At 44.9% G+C, this 19,530-nt stretch overlaps 2 protein-coding genes and 1 long non-coding RNA gene across 4 annotated transcripts in view; 2 read left to right on the plus strand and 1 right to left on the minus strand.

The window, feature by feature from the left end:
* LOC134555491 (uncharacterized) overlaps window positions 1-10,501 on the plus strand; it is a 34,302-nt gene extending 23,801 nt beyond the window's left edge. Inside the window, exon 7 of the long non-coding RNA XR_010081437.1 lies at window positions 7,521-10,501. This is a non-coding gene — a long non-coding RNA (uncharacterized LOC134555491). The remainder of the gene's footprint in view (window positions 1-7,520) is intronic.
* Window positions 10,345-19,266, minus strand: CDKN2C (cyclin dependent kinase inhibitor 2C). 2 transcript variants are annotated; one of them, XM_063407105.1, is made up of 3 exons: window positions 16,365-17,080; window positions 15,828-15,968; window positions 10,345-12,241 (listed from the first exon to the last, which is right to left on the minus strand). In XM_063407105.1, exons 2-3 carry the CDS (start codon window positions 15,954-15,956, stop codon window positions 11,867-11,869), a joined length of 504 nt encoding a protein of 167 aa, XP_063263175.1. In that variant the 5' UTR covers window positions 15,957-15,968; window positions 16,365-17,080; the 3' UTR covers window positions 10,345-11,866. The 2 variants fall into 2 exon arrangements, with proteins under 2 accessions (XP_063263175.1, XP_063263174.1); XM_063407104.1 differs by lacking the exon at window positions 15,828-15,968 and having other exon boundaries at window positions 12,103-12,241; window positions 16,365-19,266.
* FAF1 (Fas associated factor 1) overlaps window positions 17,760-19,530 on the plus strand; it is a 153,989-nt gene continuing 152,218 nt past the window's right edge. Inside the window, exons 1-2 of the mRNA XM_063407099.1 lie at window positions 17,760-17,895; window positions 17,976-18,026. Coding sequence (XP_063263169.1) covers window positions 17,893-17,895; window positions 17,976-18,026 — 54 coding nt within the window. The 5' untranslated portion in view covers window positions 17,760-17,892. The remainder of the gene's footprint in view (window positions 17,896-17,975; window positions 18,027-19,530) is intronic.

Raw genomic sequence — 19,530 nt, forward strand, 5'->3', positions numbered from 1 at the left:
GCCATAATACTTCTATCAGTGTTCATCACTGACATAAATGGGTGATGAAAATTGTCTGTAATTGTGCTTCTGGGCACACCCTGATCTGTGGCAATCCAGGAAATACTGGCACTGTGTGACACAGGTGGGAGAGGTGTGTGAGCTTTCCCATCAGGGAATTTTGCTGGGTTTGAAGTATAAATTGAAACTAAAAATGTCAGTGATTGAGTTCATGGTGGCCATGGAAGGCTAGAGGTCATAGGAGGGCTTGTGGGTTTTAACAGAAAAGGCAGAAAAGGTTGTGGGCAAACAAGAAAGTAATGCTGCCTTCCTTGTGTGATACTCTTGCTGCGGGCAGAGGATGTTGCAGATTGTTCTGAACATTGAGTAATTCAAGAAAACAATACAACTGTGAAAACCCAAAAGTTAGATTTCAACTGTTTTCCAACTCCTTTATTACCTTCTCAAATTTTACTGCCAAGATCCAGAGCTAGACCTGGGGGAAATCTCTAAGGAAAAGTCTGAGGAAGGCATTCTTCAAAATAATTTACCATTTAGTTTCCTCAGTGTGGTAGAAACTAGATAGAGCTGTTCTGCCTCCTCTCAGTCTTTCCATTTATAGAAAGTAGCCAATAACATATAAACCTTTTTGAAATGTTTGGGAGAGTTCTCTGTGCTCCAAGGGAGCTGGTGTTCTCAATATTTATTATATGTACCCAAAATGATTTCTCTCTTTTAGTGTCTCCAGTGAAAATCGTGACATTGCCAGAAATAAATTAAGCCTAACTTGTGGGGGGAAAAAACTTGGATTCCATCGTGTGTTTCATATTGTACCATTATGAAAATGGTATATTAAATTCAAATACTTCAATTGTACCATTAGATGTTGTCATTATGTGGCTGGCTAATTGATAGGTTATTCAAATGGACATTATAATTTTAGACTTCTTAGAAGCATCCATGTGAAGAATTTCCAAACTTCAGAGAAATAAACTGGGTGTTAGGAAGGAAAAACATGTACTGAGAATATTTCCTAATGCATGTCACTGAAAAATCATTACATAACTGCCGTGTGCATTCCAGGACTTGGTGCAGTCTATTTTTAATAGACCTGGTATGAAAGAACTTCCTGCTACTTTTTCTCTTTGAAAGCTGCTTTGTGGTTCATTAGATCATTTTGTCAGTCCAAGTTTTCTGCTATCCTTAAACCTCAATTTCTCCTACCTTTTTTTTTTTTTAAAAAGGGAAACTGTATTAGAAGGAAGAATATGCTGAGCATAAGATACCTTGGAGAGTAAGGTACATTGTGTAAGTGTTGCAGTGGTCCCAGAACTGAACACTGTCAGACCAGGCCTAGTGTTAAACCCAAAAAGAAATCTAAACATAACAAACACATGCTTATTTAAGAAAGGCAAAAGAATTTGTATGCCAAACAACAGCACCTAGCAAAAAGTTTCAACTTTCTGTTTATGAAAACAGATTTATTTTTTTTTAATTAGAGTAGTTTTAATTTCATACTGATATCCAGTCTTATTACAGGTCACCATTTGAACCATAATTTGGATAATCATGACCATTAACATAAAGCATTTTGCTTAAATGCAATGAAAATTTTTCAAACACAGGCTGTTTAAGACATTTCAGAATATTTTAACTACAGAGAAAGGTTACAGCATTAGTGTAGTTTTGCTGTTTAAAATCCTGGACAAACAGACTGATAGAGATGAGATGGCCACAGGGACCAACATTTTCACCTCCTCTGACTTCCTGCAAAACAAAGGCCATAGGACTTCCTGAATTAATTTCTTTTCAAGCAAGAACATATCTTTTAGGCAACGGTACAGTCAAGTGATAGAGAACCCACTAAAAGTATTTAAAAGTATTAATTTTATAGACAGAAAACGTTTGTACTTGCAAATTAAGAGGCAGTTCATTGTACATTAGGGAGGGCTTCTGTGACTCTCTTACTCCCATCCCTAGCAGAGGAATGGGATGAGAGTTTTTGGTGCCAAACTCAGCAGTAATTGCTGTAACTCTTGCTGTAACCTGCTCTGGCAGTCTCTGGCAGGGAGGCAGTGGAACAGGGCTGGAACAGGTCACAACTCAGCTGCCCTCGCTGCCACCGCTCCCACAGCCACCACTGGAGCCCTGGAATGGAGCTTTCAGCACAGGAGCAGCTCCTGAGCTGCCTCAGTTTTCACAGGAGGCAAACAGTCAGCTGTGGGAGATGTGGAGCACTTTGGGGGGCTGTGAGATGATGCTTTCCCTGGGGCTTGTGATGGTGAATGCACTGCACTGATGAGGGTATTTAGGAACCCCAAAGCTAACAGGATATTTGGACTTCCCTTTCTGTTGCTTTGGTATTATCTCACCAGAAGCAATTCCTTTCCCCCTTCACTCTGCTGTCTCTGTAGAATTCCATCTTCACAGAATACGTTTGGATCATTTATTTCTGCACTTTTGTAGGTCTTCCAGGTTGGTTTTGTTGCCAAAGAGAATGGTCCAGTGCTCAACTATAGTGCTCTCAGTCTCAATTGGGCACACTCCCCTCTCCCTCTTCACATCAGAACACTCTGGATTTATTTTCCTTTATTTTCATTTTTCTTTTCAGAGGAAATACCTTCACCCAAAAAGGTGAAATCAGACTGAATTCTGCTTATTTCAGTTAAGTTCTCATTAAGAAATTATTGCAGGTCACTTAAAAGCCTTCCAGTGCTCTGCTTAACCTTGTCCAGCACTTCATAGTAACATCTTGTTTTCAGTTGCTTGTCACTGTTTGGGCTGGTATTTTCCAAGCCAAGCATCTGCCTCAGGTTTAATTTTTGGCATTTGCCAGCTAAACCACTGTAGTAATTTCGAGAACAAGGTTAAAAAATATTTTGCCCATATTAAAAAATAATAACCTGGTTGCTTCATTCAGAAGTGTTGGTGTCCCCATTACAAAAGGAATTTGAAATGCAACACCATCACTGGTCTACTTTCATCCATGCACCTTTTAAACAGCAACTTGGAATTTGGCAGCACCGCTGCTGTGGTTTCCCAGATGTCCATCCAAAAGTAAAAAAAAAGTTAAAAGACTAAAAAAAAAAATAATTAAAAAAATCTCAGTTTACATGTAATTGGTGAAGAATCATTCACTTTTGCCATTTTGCTGAATTTTCCAAAGGCCAGCCTTTGAAATCCATGTTCAGGGGCTTTTGTGGAGTGGCTGGGTACAGCCTGTGCCCAAGGCAGGGGGGACCACGAGTGCTCCTCCCTTCCCAGGAGATCTGGGTGCCTCTCCTGAGTCCCTTTCTCCTGCTGCTGCTGAGAAAAGGAGGGTGGGTCACAAAGATGAAGGAGTTTGGGAGGAGGCCTGCAATCAGGGAGCAGAAAGTGAGAGGAAGGAGGAGATGAAGACAGTAGAATCCAAGGAGACAACCACTGCTGACCAGTAATAATTCTCCTGGGACATCGTGGACAGAAATCAGTTGTGGAAGCAATTCTACATGAGTAGGGAAAAAAAATTAAATGTATTTGCATAAAGAGATTCTGCTATGTCATGGGAAAAGGTATGATATATTGGGTAAGGAGATTAATAAGCATCATGCAGATAAGATGCCAGAGGAAATAATTAAGAAAAAATAAGAGGGTGCAGCTGAAGCAAGGGAAACTAGGAGATGAAACTAGAGTGAAGTGTGTAAGAAGTCAGGAGCCAGGGAATAGAGAGATGGATAAAGAGTGTGAAAGAGAAAGAGCTGGGAGTTACCTTAAAACAGCACAGAGGAGAGAGAGAAGGCAGGAGCCAGGCAGAAGAAAGAGCATCAAGGGAAAGAAGGGGTGTGAATACAGACTGAGCTCTGAGAATAGGCTGATCTTCTGAGTCAGACATAAATGCAAATAGTGATTTATCTGTAATGGTATAGGAACAGGAATCAGGTATGACTAACATCTATAGCCACATTTTCTTTTCTTGTTAGAGATCTTTATCGGATATTCTGGATCTCTCGAGCCAGAGCCCTGGAGTTAAGGTGACCGCGTGTCATTATCTGTTTATTTTTCAGGCTTCCTCTCTCTGATTTTGTTAACAAACATTCAAGTGCCTGAAGTACAATATACAGCTTTTTTTAGCCACACTAAAAAGCATTTCTGCAAAACACATTTGAAAATGCTGCGAGTCATTTTGAACTGGTAGGTAGGGCTGCCAGCAGTGTCTCTCACTGGCAGGGCAGAGCAAGGCCTCACATTCAGCTTGATGGCCTTTCACCGTGGGTGTTTGTCCTCCAAGAGGGCTTGCTCCATCCCCCTTACACTGTGTGTAATCCATCTCAGGGGTCAGCAGCACTGCCTTGGCAATTTTGCCTCCCACCAGCCAGGAACACTGCCTGCAGACACAGGAGCAGAGGGGGGAAAGGACTGGGGGTTGCCCAGGCAGAGCAGAGGTGGGGGCACTGAGCAGCAGCCAGGGAGGGCAGTGGGAGATGTCCTGCCCCGTGGTACTGCTGGAGCTGCAGAGACACCAGTTCTACCCCTCCAGTGGCAAAACAGGGGGAAACATTGACATTTGCCCCTACCGTGGTGATCCAGCTTGCAAGCATATGCCATTTATGTTAAAGAAATTCCAGGTTTTTTAATGTGAATGGCAAATGCTTCCCCACAAACAGCATGTTCGTTCTGTCACATTTTCTGCAAGCTGAAGGCAAGCTTTGCAGAACTGAGCTTTACTTTCCTTTTGAGAATGAAAGCAGCACTGCTGTCAGAAGACTGAGCTGTTGGTGTGTATCAGGTGATAGAAAAAATTACTCTGCACGTGGTCTGACATATTTTTAATATATATACTTGGGATCTGCAAGTGTTGATTTACTGTCTGTTTATCCGTTTGTCATACTGATAGCTTAAATCCACAAACTACACTTCTAATAACAACTCCTAGGGATAAGGTTGCTGTTACTGGTTCCTCCTAAAGATTAAACAGAGCTTAAAGTTGGTACATTGACCTATTGCTTCTTGAGGCAGATCTCTGTTCAAATTCTGACCTATGTCCCAGCTAAAAATGTGTTCAATCTTTTCTTAATTTGTAGTAGATGCCTGTGTACATTACAAAATCGTCTCACAATTTGGCAAATTAAGTTGTCTGTGGTTAGCTCTGGAATTGCAGAGATATTGCAGTGCACTGCAGCATTGCATAATGAGGTTCCCCAGACTTTCCTTACTCGAGTGAGTAGCAGCAATTCTTATCTCTAGCGAGCATCAGATTTGTCCTGTTTTTGAGAAAAGAATTAGTATCAAATATACGATGGGCATGTTATGCCTTGTGGCTGCAATGTTGTTTCAATTAACTTCCCTGAATATACCACAATGAAAAGTGTCAGCTTTTTGCCTCAGAGGCCTATAATTAGATTAAATGAATACTGTTAATTATCTACTACCTTCTTTACACAAAACAGTATGTTTCCATGAATTAAAATGCTCATACAGGAAGGAGATTGTTGTTCTCTGCAATACATGTATACAGGGCTGGACTGTATTGGATAAAGTGTAGCACAGCTCTTTGTCTACAGCCCTTATTTTACAGGAGTTTAAACAAATTACATCTGAAAAATCCCCAGACATCACACTATTTTAAAGCATACATGTTGGTGCAAGGAAGTGATATTACTAAATGTTGCAGTGCTCATGAAACACATACACTTCTCTCTTTAACAGATGTTCTCTATAAAATTGTCTTAGAGAGATTAAATACAGCTTTGTTTGTGTACCTACAGTCACACCCTCAAGGACTATATTATGTACAGAGAAAAAAAATGCTTTTTCTAGCAGAGTGTACTTCTCCTTTCAGAAATTTTTAAAAAGTCCATTCTGTAGGAAGCATTTAGAATTAACTTGGTTTCCAGGCCTGTGTATATTCCGGCTAGTGTGAGCTGAAAAATCTTCTCTGCCTGTTCTCCAGCATTACTAGATGCAAGCAAAAGTCCCTGACTGATCAATTCAGTCCCATCCTGGCATGCCTGATTTGGAAGCGCAGATTTTCAAATGGTGCTACGTCACCTCTAGGGTAACATATCTGAAGCAGAAAGTACTCTTTTTGATTTGACAAAGTGTATCCCGATGTCCCTATTTCCATCAGAATAGATGTTAATAACTTCAGGCCTGAACATGCGATCCTCCCTCACCAGAAAATTACAATTAACTTTAGCAGAAGCCCTCATTCCGGCCTGCAATATACTCCGCATATAAATGTGATCTGTACCCAGGATTGCTCTTGTGTTTCATTAAGGTCAGACCCTGAAAAGCTTTTGAATACTCAGTGTTCCTACAAGGCATCGCATTTTGTGCTGTCTCTTTTCCTTTAAATGTTCATTAGCTCCGTGTATAACAGTGTTCATTAAAATATCATTGTGCTGGTAATAATCTTAATATTGAGGAGTGAAGAGGGCTGTGTTGCAATATAAATGCTGCCCCGTTTCCTGCTCTCAGGGTGTAACAGGAGAAAGAAAGACCATCTTGATAGGCACTATCTGCTGAAGGAAAACTTTCACAGGAGCTGTGAATCGACTTTAACCTTTTAGTGGCTGCACTGTGAAGAAAATGTTTCAAGCTTCCTACCCAGAATTAGGCTTCTTTAATTTAAAGGATTCACAGATGCTAGTGGCCCTTATAATTACTGCTACAAATATCAGAAAACAGTTACAGAGGAACAAAGAAATGCAACTGGAAACGTGGTTCAGTGGTCTTGTACTTCCCTGAAAAGCTGATTATACTTTTGGCTGATTCAGTTTCTTTCAGAGGGAATTTACCCTTTCTGGCAGTTTGAGTCTGGTTGCACCAACGGCACAAAATCTATCTGGGGATGAGAAAACTGGCCCGGGGTCCTGTGTGTGTCAAACTGAAATTTGCCACCGAGCTCTAGAGTTTGTCTTTTAGCCCCTGAGTGCCCCTTGTTTTGTCAGATTCAGAAGCCATTTTAACACTAGTTTAAAAATAGAGCCATTTCGTTTGTGCTTTTGCAGGTGCCTTGCCCAATTCCCTGCTTTCCCTGCATGACTTATCTTGTAGGATAAGCACTAATCAAAGGTCAAGGTTATTCTGAAGTATCCAACATAGGAGAGTTCTCTTTCTCATAGATCCTTAAGCTGAACTTCGCACAATTACAACTGATACAGTGCTGAAAGGTAATTCAAACAGGGGAAAAGTACAAAATGACAAGCAGGAACCTTTGGCACTGTAAAATGTCCCTGGTGATTTGTACTTAGTGCTTCTTCAAAACGCAGAAGCCATTTTACCACTCAGAGCCATGGCAGAAGTGAATTATTATTTTTTTTCCGAGTGGGGCTCTGTAAATTAGGGCTGCAAAGCCAGGCTTGGCACATCTGGCTCTCAGAAATGTGTCATGTACTTCACATCCGAGGATAATTTTCTCGCCTCTGCGACACAGAAGCCAAGAAGTGTGGATTCTTCCTCCCCCCGTCTCGCCTGTCTGATTTTAAAATGTAACACAAGGTCAAGGAAAGCTCCGGCTGGGAGATACACCTTGCTACCCTTCCTTCCTTTTTTTTTTTAAGGAAACCTGGAGACAAACCTGCTTGGTTTTGCCTTCTACGTGAGCTGCGGTGGGAGAAGATGCTTCTGCATCCCTGGACGCGGGGCTGGGGGAGGAGAGCCCGGCGCAGCAGCGGGATCCCGCCGCCGCCGCGGCCGCAAAGATGTGTCAGAAACATCCCCCCGGCAGGACGCGGGTCCCTTCTCTGTACTCACTGCGGCTGCGAAAGCGCCGGAGTTTCGCTGAGGAGACTCCAGTCCCGGCTGCGGGGAGAGGGAAGAAAGAGAGGGAAAAAGAGAAAAGGGAAAAAAAAAAAAAAAGAGACGATAGGAAAAATAAAAAAAAAAAAAAAAAGAGGGGGCGCAGGGCAAGTTGCGGCGGCGGGAGAGAGGCAGGGGGCGGCCGGGGTGTCGGAGCCCCGGCGCCGAGCAGCGCTGCCCGGCCCGCGGCCGCCCCGGGCCTGCCGGCGGGGGCCAGGACGCGGCGAAGCGGCGGCGGAGCCCGCGGAGGAAACTAAATAAATAAAATCAGACTGTTATTTAAGGCGCGTAAATTTAAAATTCTTTGGACAGGAAGAGCTCGGGGAGCGGAGCCGCAGGAGCCGAGTAACGGTTTCGGAGCGGGGCGCGGCCCCCCCGCCCCGCGGCCCCGCGCCCCGGGGCCCGCCCGGCCTCCCGCACCCCGGCCGGAGCGACCCTCCCTCCTCCCCGGGGACCCCGGCACAGCCCTCCGGGAGCACCGACATTTTGAGTGCCTGTGTGGTGGGGCAGGCTGTGCTGAGAGCCGGTGAGAAATCTTTCTTTCTCTCTCTGTCCTTCTTTCTTCTTTTTTTTAACTTTTTCTTCCTCAACCCCCCCCCCTCCCCCTCCCCTCACGCACAGGATAACAGTCCCCACGGATTTTTTTTTTTTTTTTTTGCAAAAGCTTTCCTCCCCTCGCTTTTTCGAGGGAATTTCAGCACTTTAGTCAGGAGGTAATAATGTCTGGCTGCTTCTGGCTGCGCAGTGAATTCCCAGGTACATTTGTGGAAGAAACCCTTTTCTTTTTTTTAGAAGATGAAAAGTAGTAGTTTTCTTCTGTGTTAACTCTTTCTTCATGTGAACAATGCAAGACATCTCCTGGGGAGCTAACATCTTACCCCACCATGGAATAAACCATTGATTCCATGCCTCTCCCCACACTGAAAGCTGGAAAGAAAATATTTTCCTGTACTTAAATGTGAGGTGGCTTATTGCACTGGAGACTGAGCAAAATTCACCCTCAAATTCCTTCTCATTCCCTCTCCCCCGGCTACGGGCAGGGCAGTGCCAGGGTTAGCCCTGCACCTCTGCCCCTCTCTGCCCAGCACCCACACATCGGGTGTTTCACCCTCTCACGGTGCTGCTGCCACAGGGGAAACTCTCTTCGTTCCCTCTAGGATCCCCTTTGGGATCTGCCCCTTTCCAAAAGGAGTTCGGCAGCCCCCGCCGCTGTTCCGAGGGTGATTTAGAAACAAAGGTCAAGTGTAACAGCTTTGCTCATCCGTGGAACTGAAATAGGGGAGAGGGCTCTTGCCCCACAGTTGTGTCCTCACACAGCCTGGTCACTGTGAATCCTGGTGTAGCCACATTTTATGCTCTATTTCTTCACATTTTTCTGCGCTTGCTGTATTTGTTTCTATTTATACCTCTCATCTCGATACTGCTCTGTTTGCTGCCGATTCCCGAGCTGCTGCAGGGCGATCTCGCTCCTGCCTGGACACTGACTTGGCAGTTGGTTTATGTCTCAATAAAAGCTCTCAAAAATCTTTAATTCCGTCTCACACGCTGCAGTTTTGCATCTCTGGGTAAATAGGGTTGTCGAAATTTTCAGGAATATGCGAATTTTTCAAACTGTACTTTTTGATGTTGCCAAAATGCTGGGGGAAAAGCGCCAAAGCAATTTCTGAAACCACATGAGATATTCCAATCCTTTTTAGGTGTCAAGATTCTCCATTAATGAGGCTTGCTTTATATTATTTTCTCTTTGCTCAGTAAATATAAAGACTTCTGGAGGAATGCCATTCCCCAGCAGCCAGGCACCTTTTGTCACTGACAATCCCTGTAAGGTGCGTGTCACCCACCAGCTGACTGATTTCTTTGCTTTCCCAGAGGTTCTTCGCAGTAACTCTTAACCTCCTGGGATAATAGAGAGCAACTTTTGCTTTCTAAGTACCTAACTAGGAATTTCAATTGATCATCTTGTTTCCGATAAGCTGAGGGGCTTAGTGAGAAAGCGCGGCAGTGAAATCAGATAAAGCGCACCTTTAAACCAGACTATCGCCCGTGACTCAGCCCCGAGGCTTTGGGCATGGCCGGGGGCTGGTTCGTCCTGGCTTTAACCCTGAACTCCTGGCACGCAATAAAAGCCGCTATTTCTGCCTAGGCGGGGCATTTTTCTCGGAAGAGAAGTCGTTCTATTAAGCCACTGCTTAAACTTTGCCTTAGCGTAAATTAAATGCTGATGAAGTTCCAAACCGGCTTGGAATGAGGTTTTTTTTTTTAGTAGCACAGGTGAAAATTAAAACCAAACCAACCAAACAAACATGAGAAAGCTGGATATTGCCCTATGGTGTAGCACGGAATTCCTCTTTGGGAGAAGAAAAGAGAAGGAAAAGGCTTGGAGCATCCTCCAAGATATGAGGAAAGAAAGATGGAGAGCAACACAAAGATTTGGGTCACTTCACCTCATGGACCTGTGGATTACGTTGCTCGGTTTAATATTTCAGGTGGTTTAGTGCTCTTTCTACCCGGGATTTTGGGGGTTATTTCCCCAATAATGCTCCCTATGTGCTGTGCTGCTCCAATTAATGATCATGCGCACAAATGTTCATATTTCACAGAGGTTTTTAATCAGAACACAGCAGTGTGACAGAGCTTATAGTAAATGTGACAGACAGTTTCAGCAATTTTTTTTTTTTTTACTCGAAAGTGTAGCAACTGATTTTGGGGGCTAATTAAAAAAAAAAAAAAGTTAAAAACTAAACTAATGTATTCCCCCCTCCTCTTTTAAGTGCTATTTAAAGTAGTATTCATTTTGCATTGATTTTAAACCTTCTATTTTGCATGATTGAAATTTGGACTATTCAAAATGAAGCACTTTAAACTGCCCATCTGCCCAACAAGTAGATCCTGTACAAATGTTAAAAGTTTCATAATAGACTCTTCCCGACACGGTGCTGAGCATCGTTAGCTCCTTTTGAGGTTGGAGAGGCAAATGAGTTTCAGTCTGGTGAATACTCTCAACTGTGTTGCAATAGAAAATTTCCAATGGTTAATTTGTGTTTTAGGTGCAAGCAATAACTTAAACTTGACAAATATCAAAAGTGCTGCTTCCTATATGTCACTGTATTAAAATATTCTCGTTTTGTGAGATGCTGCCATTAAAATAGTTTATTTCCAGACAAAACAGAATAGTTGGTGGAAAGCAAATATTACTAGGAGAAAATCTAAGCTGCAATCAGCAGATGAAGTGGCCAGAAATCTTGTATTGCAGCTTTCACGTCCTCTTGCTTTTCACAATGGTTCTCTGCTGCTTGTTTTGAAACTAGACAAAACATCTTCTGCAGTGCACAGTAAACACGAACTACTAAACTGAGCTGTTTAAAACCTCTGGCAATCGAAGAAACACCACTTATACTGTTTCTGGTAACTAAATTCAAAACCAGATTGGTGAAAGTTTAAATACACAAAGAGGAAAAGTGTCATCTACATTTAGAAAGTAAGTGACCTAGTTCTACAAGCTCTTGTTAGTGACAAAATACAGTTACTGCCTAAAGCATCTAAACGCCATCCACTGTCCTCAGGCCACGCAGCCTTTGACTTTCAGCTCTGCCTGTGCAGGTGACCCTTTATTAAAAGGATGTTTTTATCTAAAACAGGACCTCAGACTCTTGAGCCTGACCGAAAGGGGTGGGGGGAGTGACGAGAAGGGAGGGGTGCATTGAGAGGTGGGAGAAATCACAGTAAACTATTTTCTTTTAAGTCCAGCGATATTAAGCATGTGAATAGTAGCTCTTGTATTAATGACTTGATACGAATGACCTAAAATAAATTGTAAAAGTTGATACTGGAAAGCTAGATATGAGCAACCAACATACACACGGATGAGCCTGGGAGTACTGTGTAAAGTGAAAGGTATAGGAAGCTGCTGGGAGCACGGATTTAAAACGTTTCTGTCATCTAAAAACCCACCTCTGGCATTTCTTGAGACTTACACTACCAGCTGTTCAGGAGAAAAAAAAAAAAAAAAAAAAAGGTAACGTGGCAACAAATGTTGGTAAAAAGGAAGGAAACACCCCAAGAAGTCTGCACGCCCTCACGTCCAAAGGAGAGCCCGTCCTAGCGGGGTTCAGTCCATGCTGGGGGGGAAGGAGCCGCTGGCCTCCAGGAGCTGCACCACGGCCGCCCGCCGGTACAGCCTGGCCAGGTCGCAGGCGGTGGCCCCGCGCTTGTTCTGGTGGCCCACCTTGCACTCGGAGCGCGCCAGCAGCAGCTCCACCACCCGCACGTGGCCCTCCTGCGCCGCCAGGTGCAAGGGCAGGTTGCCGTCGTTGTCCTCGATGTTAACATCGGCTTGGAACTCCAGCAGAGTCTGCAAAGTGTCCAGAAAGCCCTCCCTGGCCACGTCGTGGATGACGGCGAAGCCGGTGCTGTCTCTCAGGTTGGGGTTCGCCCCGTTGCTGAGCAGCCGCCGGGCGATTTCGGGGTTCCCGAGTTTCATCACCTGCGAGAGAGAGAGGAGAATTGGACACCGGGGGCGGGGGTTTGCTCCAGCTCTGCCTGCCGTGCTCGCTTCTCATCCCTGGCTTTTGTCAGAGTCCAATTCTCATTGCAAGCAGACGGAGGAGACTCGCTATAAAACTAATGACACACCAGAACATCTCGTTTTTAATGTATTTGTTACTGAACTCGGTGAAATTGTGAAAGATGTTATCACTTCGGTGGTCATAGCTTTCTGCCTCGGACAGACTAATGCCTGAAATAGCATAGAATGGGATATAACAAATTTTTTTTCCTAACGAGGGTCATCTCAGTTTCTTAACATATAAAAATTAAGTATAGTTCGGTTTTATTTGCCTAAGTATCGAGACACTTCTGCATTAGTGTTTAATTTTGTTAAACAGCAAATATAGGGTCTCTGAGGAACAGATATTTTACCTCAGCAACAGCAAATGTAGAATGTGTTTTTACAAGCTTTCAGGTGTTTACATTGTCTGTGCATTATCATAAAACAAATATTTGGACTGTGCCATAGCTCTGTCTGTTGAGAAACATAAATGCTAAAAGAAATTCTTCTCCCCAATATTTGTGTTTCTTTTGGTCACCCAAAAAGGCAAAGTGAAAAGGAATGTTTCAAAGTTACAGAAATTCTCTTCTAAAAACAGTATATTATATTATACTTTCATAATCTCTCTATAAGTAAACTGTGGCTATGTTCTGTCATTAAAATATCCCTTAAAAAATACAACAACAACAATAATTGGATTTTCTGACTCTTTCTCTCAGGGAAAAAAAAGAAAAAGCTTCTTTCAATTTTCTCAATTGCACCATAAAACTATCATAATTAGAACACAAATCTCTCTTATTTGTAATTTAACTGCTTGCACCGATTCCCTTGTAATTCCTCATTTTTTGTTTGCACACTTTCCAAAAATGAACACTGTAATGTATAATGTGTAATCTCTAGCCTACAGGCAGTATTTTCCTGTCCTTGTAACTAGTCTCATTAAAAGTATAAAATTTGAAAAAAAATCAACTCTTTTCTATTTCCTTAGAGAGAGATTCACACATTGATTTGAAAATCTTGGTTAAAAAAAATAATCAGCATGAATGAGCATTACAGTGCAATAGATTTAGCATAAGGTACAATTTCTACAGGGGTTTGCTGAAAATCCCTCCTGACGAAAAATATATATTAAGTTTTTTAAGAAAAGCAAGCTGCAATAAATATATTTATGTACAGCATTTGAAGTTTAAAGCAGCCCAGCACGTTATAACCACAGACAGGAGCAAAAGTGCAGATAAGACAGGCTGGGATTCAGGGAAAGAGATCTCTGTGTGCCCTAAGGCTTCCAGCTCCGACTCCAGCCACTTCTTTCACTTCTGACGAGAGATGGAAGCGATGGAAAAGAAAACAAGATCATTGTGATCTCTCTTTGTTTAGTAAAATCCGGACATTTTGATCTCTTTTCGAGAGCCCAGGCTGTATTATTTGTGAATTCAAAACATATATTCGGGTTAAGTGGGAGTTTGCAGTGTTCAGGCCAGGGGACTGAAGGCTTCATTTAAAGATGCGAGGGGGAGAAAATCCTATAAAAGGTGGTGCTTTTTGGCCGGGGGCTACAACTGGACAGCAAGTGGCCCCTATATTTTGCGAAGGGGGGAGGGAGGTGAAGAAGGAGAAAAGCATTAATTGAGTAAGTCTGACGAAGAGCATAAGGGCAGGAGATGTATTTGAGGCCTGCATAGGTACACTTCACCAGAAATAAAAAGGACAGAGCAAGGCAAGCCGAGGAGCTGTTTAATTAAACATAAATGCAGAGGAAAAATATAAATTCATTTACATTAATGTGGGAGCATTCTCTCCGTTGTAACTGAGAGAGAGATTACACAGAGATTATCTCACAGTGCAGAGTGCAGTGACAGAGAAGTCTTTCGAGCGTGGCCAGGCACCCACAGCACATTTCAGGATGATACATATTGAAAATAAGTCGACAGATTCTCCTGTTTTGATTTTTGCTGTGGTTCATTAGCTCAGTTGTTATTAGGCACCCCTAAGAAGTATCGTTAGGGCATGGATGCATGTTTAATATAGCTGGATGCTGTGTAATTGTGTAAAATACACCTTAATTCAGGATATGGACAGCTAGCTGCTTTTAGAAAAAAATATCCAGCATTCCTGTAGGACAAATCGGTTTTCAGCCCTTGTCCTGAGGATAAATCAACTAGCTAAATGTTTCCTGCTTTCTTAAAGAATTTAGCTTGTCTGAGTTTTTAATTTAGACCCTTTCACTCTCTTAAAAGCTGCTGCAAGTGCCTGCACTGCCATGCGATGCCCTATTTAGGTGTTAACAGGACAGCGAGGAGCTCACAGATCTCCAGCTTCAGCGAAATTATCAAAAAAGGGTCATTCCTGCACTATCAGCAAGAGGTGTTTATTTTCCAGCTCTAAAATTTTGATGTTAAGCCAAAAAAGCTGTAAATATCTCGAGTACACTCACAGGTTCTATGCTGTATAAAAATCCACTTTCAGAAATTATTACCATGGTTTGGGGGAAGAGGGGTTAAAAAACGATTTTACTAATGTGTGAAATGAAAAATACCTACAGCTCCACATTGCATTACTTCCACATTGCATTTCTTCCACATTGCATTACTTATAACTTCAGTACAAATAACCACACTTATTTTCCCTCTGGATTTATAAATCACATCTTTCACTATTTGGTAGGCATTCTAGCCTTTTTGCCATCATTATCTGATAATATTAAAAGCAAAATCTTCCATCAGCTTCAATAGTTAGCAGTTGGACGAGTTCCAACTCCTGCCTGCACAACTACATGGTTAAAAATTAGGACACAGCACCCTATACGATCAGAAAGGAAACAACTAGAAGTAGCCGATTTGAAAAAAGCAAATTTTAAAGCTTTAAATCTGAATAAAAAAGCAATGATTCAGCTGGAACCCTGGCTTGCAAGGCTAGCTCTTAATGCACATCGGAGGTCCTCGGTTCTGAGCAGCATGCTTCCCAATGAGAAAGGTCATTCCCACAAACAGAGCATAAAGGAAAAGTACCATCCACAGCAGACCCCAGAACCCAGACAAGCCACGCTCTAAAAGCACATTGCAGGAAAGAAAAAAAAAAAAAAAAAAAAAAGAAAGAAAGAAAAAAAAAGAAAAAAAGAAGAAAAAAAAAAGAAGAAAAAAAGACATAAATCCTAAGCTTCAGAGAACAGAACATTTGTGTTTACAGACCTGCTATGAAATCCTGCTCACCTAAGCTGATTTCTTTTCATCTCAGCTCTCTCATTCCTTGCCTCCTCCCCACGAAGTTACAAAATATTAGCAAACTCGTAGCCCGTTTGACATTGAGGGTGATCCCCGATTGAAAGAATGGTTTTGACCAGTTTTATTTCAAGTACGTCATTTTAGGGAGTTGGAGCCACTAAAGTTATAAAATATGGCATCCAACGAGTTAGAAAAACCACTCGAATTTCATCCACCAGCCTGCTTAAAACGTTGTCTTTTTTGGAAACCCGGGTCACGTAGGTACCAGTGATGAAATATTTTCTCCCTCTCTGGATACCAACCTGCAGCGCAGTCCTCCCAAATCCATTTTGTGCATTGACGTTTACATTCTTTTGCAACAAATTAGTAAGTTGCACTAGGTCCCCCTTGGCAGCCGCGGACGCCAGCTCGTTCCCAGAAGGCTCGGCCATTCTTTAGGGTGACTGACGATCGGAAAAAAGATGAGATTTTTTTTTTTTTTTTTTTTTTTTTTTTTTTTTTTTTTTTTTAACCAGGCATGGCATCGGAGACTGACAGAAGGATTGGGATGGTTAATCTTCTGGAGTAAGACCTTGTAGTAAATACTCGTAAAAAACCTCCTTGCCAAGAGCCCGCCCCTAACTCACACGTGATTATTCAGCAAAACTGGAGCTCCACTTGAAGGAAGATTTCTTTGCTTCCACATATAGAGTAACTCTTATTAAAGACTTCGGCCGCTTTCGCGGGGGGAAAATAGATTAACAGCTATGCAATATATTGTATATGTTATAGGTAACATATATACACGTACACCGGAGACTCACTCAGACCTGAGATCTTGGAAGAAGAAGACAACCCACCCTGTTCACAGTCGGTTTCTGAAACTTAGCAGCAGCAGCAGCTCCGAGGAAAGGGCTCCTGTAGCACTGTGCATCCAACTCCCGCTCGGGATGCCCCCTTCATCCCACTCCGTCGCCTTAGTCCGGGCCCAGCAGGGAAGGGAAGGACGAGCCGCGCCCGCGGAGGGCCGGGCGCGGCGGCGGCGGCTGTCCCGGCGCCCCGCTCGCTCCCTCGGTGCTCTCGCTCCCCGCAGCAGCAGCAGCAGCAGCAGCAGCTTCACTCCCGCGGCCCCGCGCAGCCTCCGCGCAGCGGGCGGGCGCGATCCCGGCCGGCGGCCGCCCCCGGCGGCGGCCGCTCCGGAGCATCCAGGAGGGCGGCGGGCGGCGCGGGGGGGCTGCCGCGAACCGCCGCCCGCGCTCAGGGCGTGGAGCGGCCGCTGCACGGAGCCGTCTCCGCCGCCGTCCCTCCGCCGGGATCCCGCAGTCCGCGCTCCGCCGGGCGCTCCCCGGTCCGGCCGCTCCTCCCGGGGCGCGGGGCGAGCTCCTGGCGGGGGCAGGGGCTGCGCTGGTGCCGCCGCTGCCCCGGCCCGGCCGCGCTCGCAGCCGCACTGACAGCCCCGCTCGCCTCCTCTTCCAACTTCGCGAAATAAAGCTGCACTTGCCGGTCCGCGGCCGCCGCCTCCGCCCGCGGCTTTGCGCTCCCCCTTTTTTAAGCACAAACAATCGCTACTTCTGTTTCCTAAGGACACGAAGCCGGTTTCTCTCTCCTTTTTTTTTTTCCCCCCCTTCTTTTTTTTTTTTTTTTTAACCTCATCAGCTTTTTTTGAAAAGAAAAAAAATTTGAGCGCTTTTTGAGTTGAAACACCCGCCCACATTTTAACGGCAGAGATTTAAGGAGGCGCGGCGGAGTTCGGGCAGGAAGGCCTGCAGCGGCTCCCGCCCGCCCCTGGCCCGGCCCCGCCGCGGCTCCGCGGCGCCCGGTGCCGTCCCCTCGCCGCGCAGCCCGGGCACGGCACTGCCCCGCCGCAGCCAGCGCGGCCCCGCTGCTCCTCGGAGCAGCGCCGCTGAGGCCTAGGGCGGGGGGAAATGAAAGGAAAAGGAGGTTGTAGCAGCGGGAGCCGCCGCACCCCGGCGGGAGGAGCGGGATCGGGGGAGCTCGGCAGGCGGGGAGAGCGGCCTCTGCCACGGCGCTGCCCGGAGCTGCTCCCCGGCGGGCTCCACCTGCCCGCGGGGGGAGAGGAGCCCGCTCCGGTGCCGCTCCCGGCCCCCCTCGCCCTCGCTCGGCGCCCCGCGGGCAGCGGCTCCGCGCTCGGGGCCGCCCCGGCAGCGGCGCGGGCTCCGCTCTCGTGCTGAGGACAAGGTCAAGGATGAAGGGTCAATGTCAAGTTGTCTTAACGGTGGAAGGCGACCGTCCACGGCAGCGCTCCCTGCTTCCCGCGTTTCTGGTGTCCTTGATTGATTTGAAAGTGCCATTTTGAAGGGGAGCCGCGCCCGGGCACCGAGAAGACGCGAGGAGTTCGCTTTTCCTTCGCAGGGCGAAGAAGTGAGGATGGTACAGGACGGGGATGTCACCGCCAATCTGCCTAACATTGTTGAGTGTCTTAAAGTGCTTTAATGGCTGGATTGCTTTAGGTTTCAGGGACCCTCGGAGGACTGAATTCTGCCAAGAGAACCCTCCGAGAGGTAAGCAGCAATGTCATGGCTCCCTGATAAGCACACGTAACCCATCGCTCGCAGGGGCAATCTGCACGTCTGTTTTCTGCCTGGACGCCCCGGGAAAGTGATTTTGAATGTAAACAGGCGTGAGGCAGCTCGGGGAGGTGCGTTAGGGAGGGAACCTGTGCTGGTTACAGCTCCTGCAGCACTGCCCTGCGGGGGGAACCTGCCGCGGGCAGCCGGGGCCTGAGCCGGGGCCGCCGCCGTCAAACGGAGCCGGTTCCACAGCAGTGAATCTGCAGCTGAACGAAGCCAGACCTCGGCATCTGGCTCTCCTCTCAGTTTCGGTGGCTTTTTGCTTTGCAATTGTATTTTCCTGTACTGATTCCCCCATCCACGCTTGTTTGCGAGTATTACGAAGGTGACAAGTGTGAGCTGCCTACACACGAAGCGGGGAAAACAACTTTGTTCAATTTATCAACTGACCCCCTACTCCAATTCCCACTAAAGGAGAGAAAAAACACGTGTATTTTTAAGGGCCTCATTGTGGTAATTCTCGTCCAGAAGCAATAGTGGTTTTTTTCCCCTCCTTTTTTTACATTTTTTAAAAGCAAAAATATAAATTTTCCCTCAAAGTTACCTCTAGAAATATATGTATGCAAGTAGCATCTGTTTATTCAAATACAGTTGCTTTTCTGTATAAAGAGGGAATTTATATGTAAAACTTGGATTATTCAGTCAGATGGCTTATAAATTACTTATTCTGTGACTACTGCCTAAAATACCCAGGCTTTGGTGGTCTTACCTGTTGCTAACTTAGTGCAGAATTAGACCTGCAAATATTACAACAGTCTCACAGTATTTTTATTGGTTTGCAGTTCAGAATAAAGCTTCTACCTTCTGTTAATCACGTCGCATAGTAAAAATAATTAAGTAAAGTGTAGCTGGAGTGCTGCAGGCCTCCTGCAAGTAAAGCTGCCTGGCCCGAAAATGCCGTCAAACTTCCTCTACCATGCAGGTCTGTCAAAAGTCTTTGCAAAATGCAGTTCGTTAATCCTGAACATTTCCTCTCATGAGTGATAAAGATACTCCGCCAAAAACAGAGAGATTTGTCCCAACCGGCTCCCAGAATCAGCAGAAGAAAAACAAAACAAAACAAAAAAAACCAACACCCCAAACAACTTCTGGAGGGAGATATTATCACTGGCTATTATAAGGAGTAAAGTAGTCGGCTCCCTCATTTGTCTCTCACTCCTTGGAGGATCAAACTCACCTCGAATGGCTCAGAGAGGCTGTGAGAAGGCAAACAGAAACTTTAGCTGTGACTTGAATGTGAACTTCCTGCGATGTGGGGCACATGCAGCTTTTCACCTTTTCTTCGTGTTCTGGATCAAATCCTTCCTGTTTTGATCTAATACAGATATCATTATTTAGAATATGACTGTAATAGACATGAATGCCCGTGTAACTAATCTTGACAACATACCTATAGCTTCAATTCGTGCCAGGAATTAATTGGCTTTAATCCAAC

The sequence above is a fragment of the Prinia subflava genome, chromosome 10 (assembly GCF_021018805.1).
Source record: "Prinia subflava isolate CZ2003 ecotype Zambia chromosome 10, Cam_Psub_1.2, whole genome shotgun sequence".
NCBI classification, from domain to species: domain Eukaryota; kingdom Metazoa; phylum Chordata; class Aves; order Passeriformes; family Cisticolidae; genus Prinia; species Prinia subflava.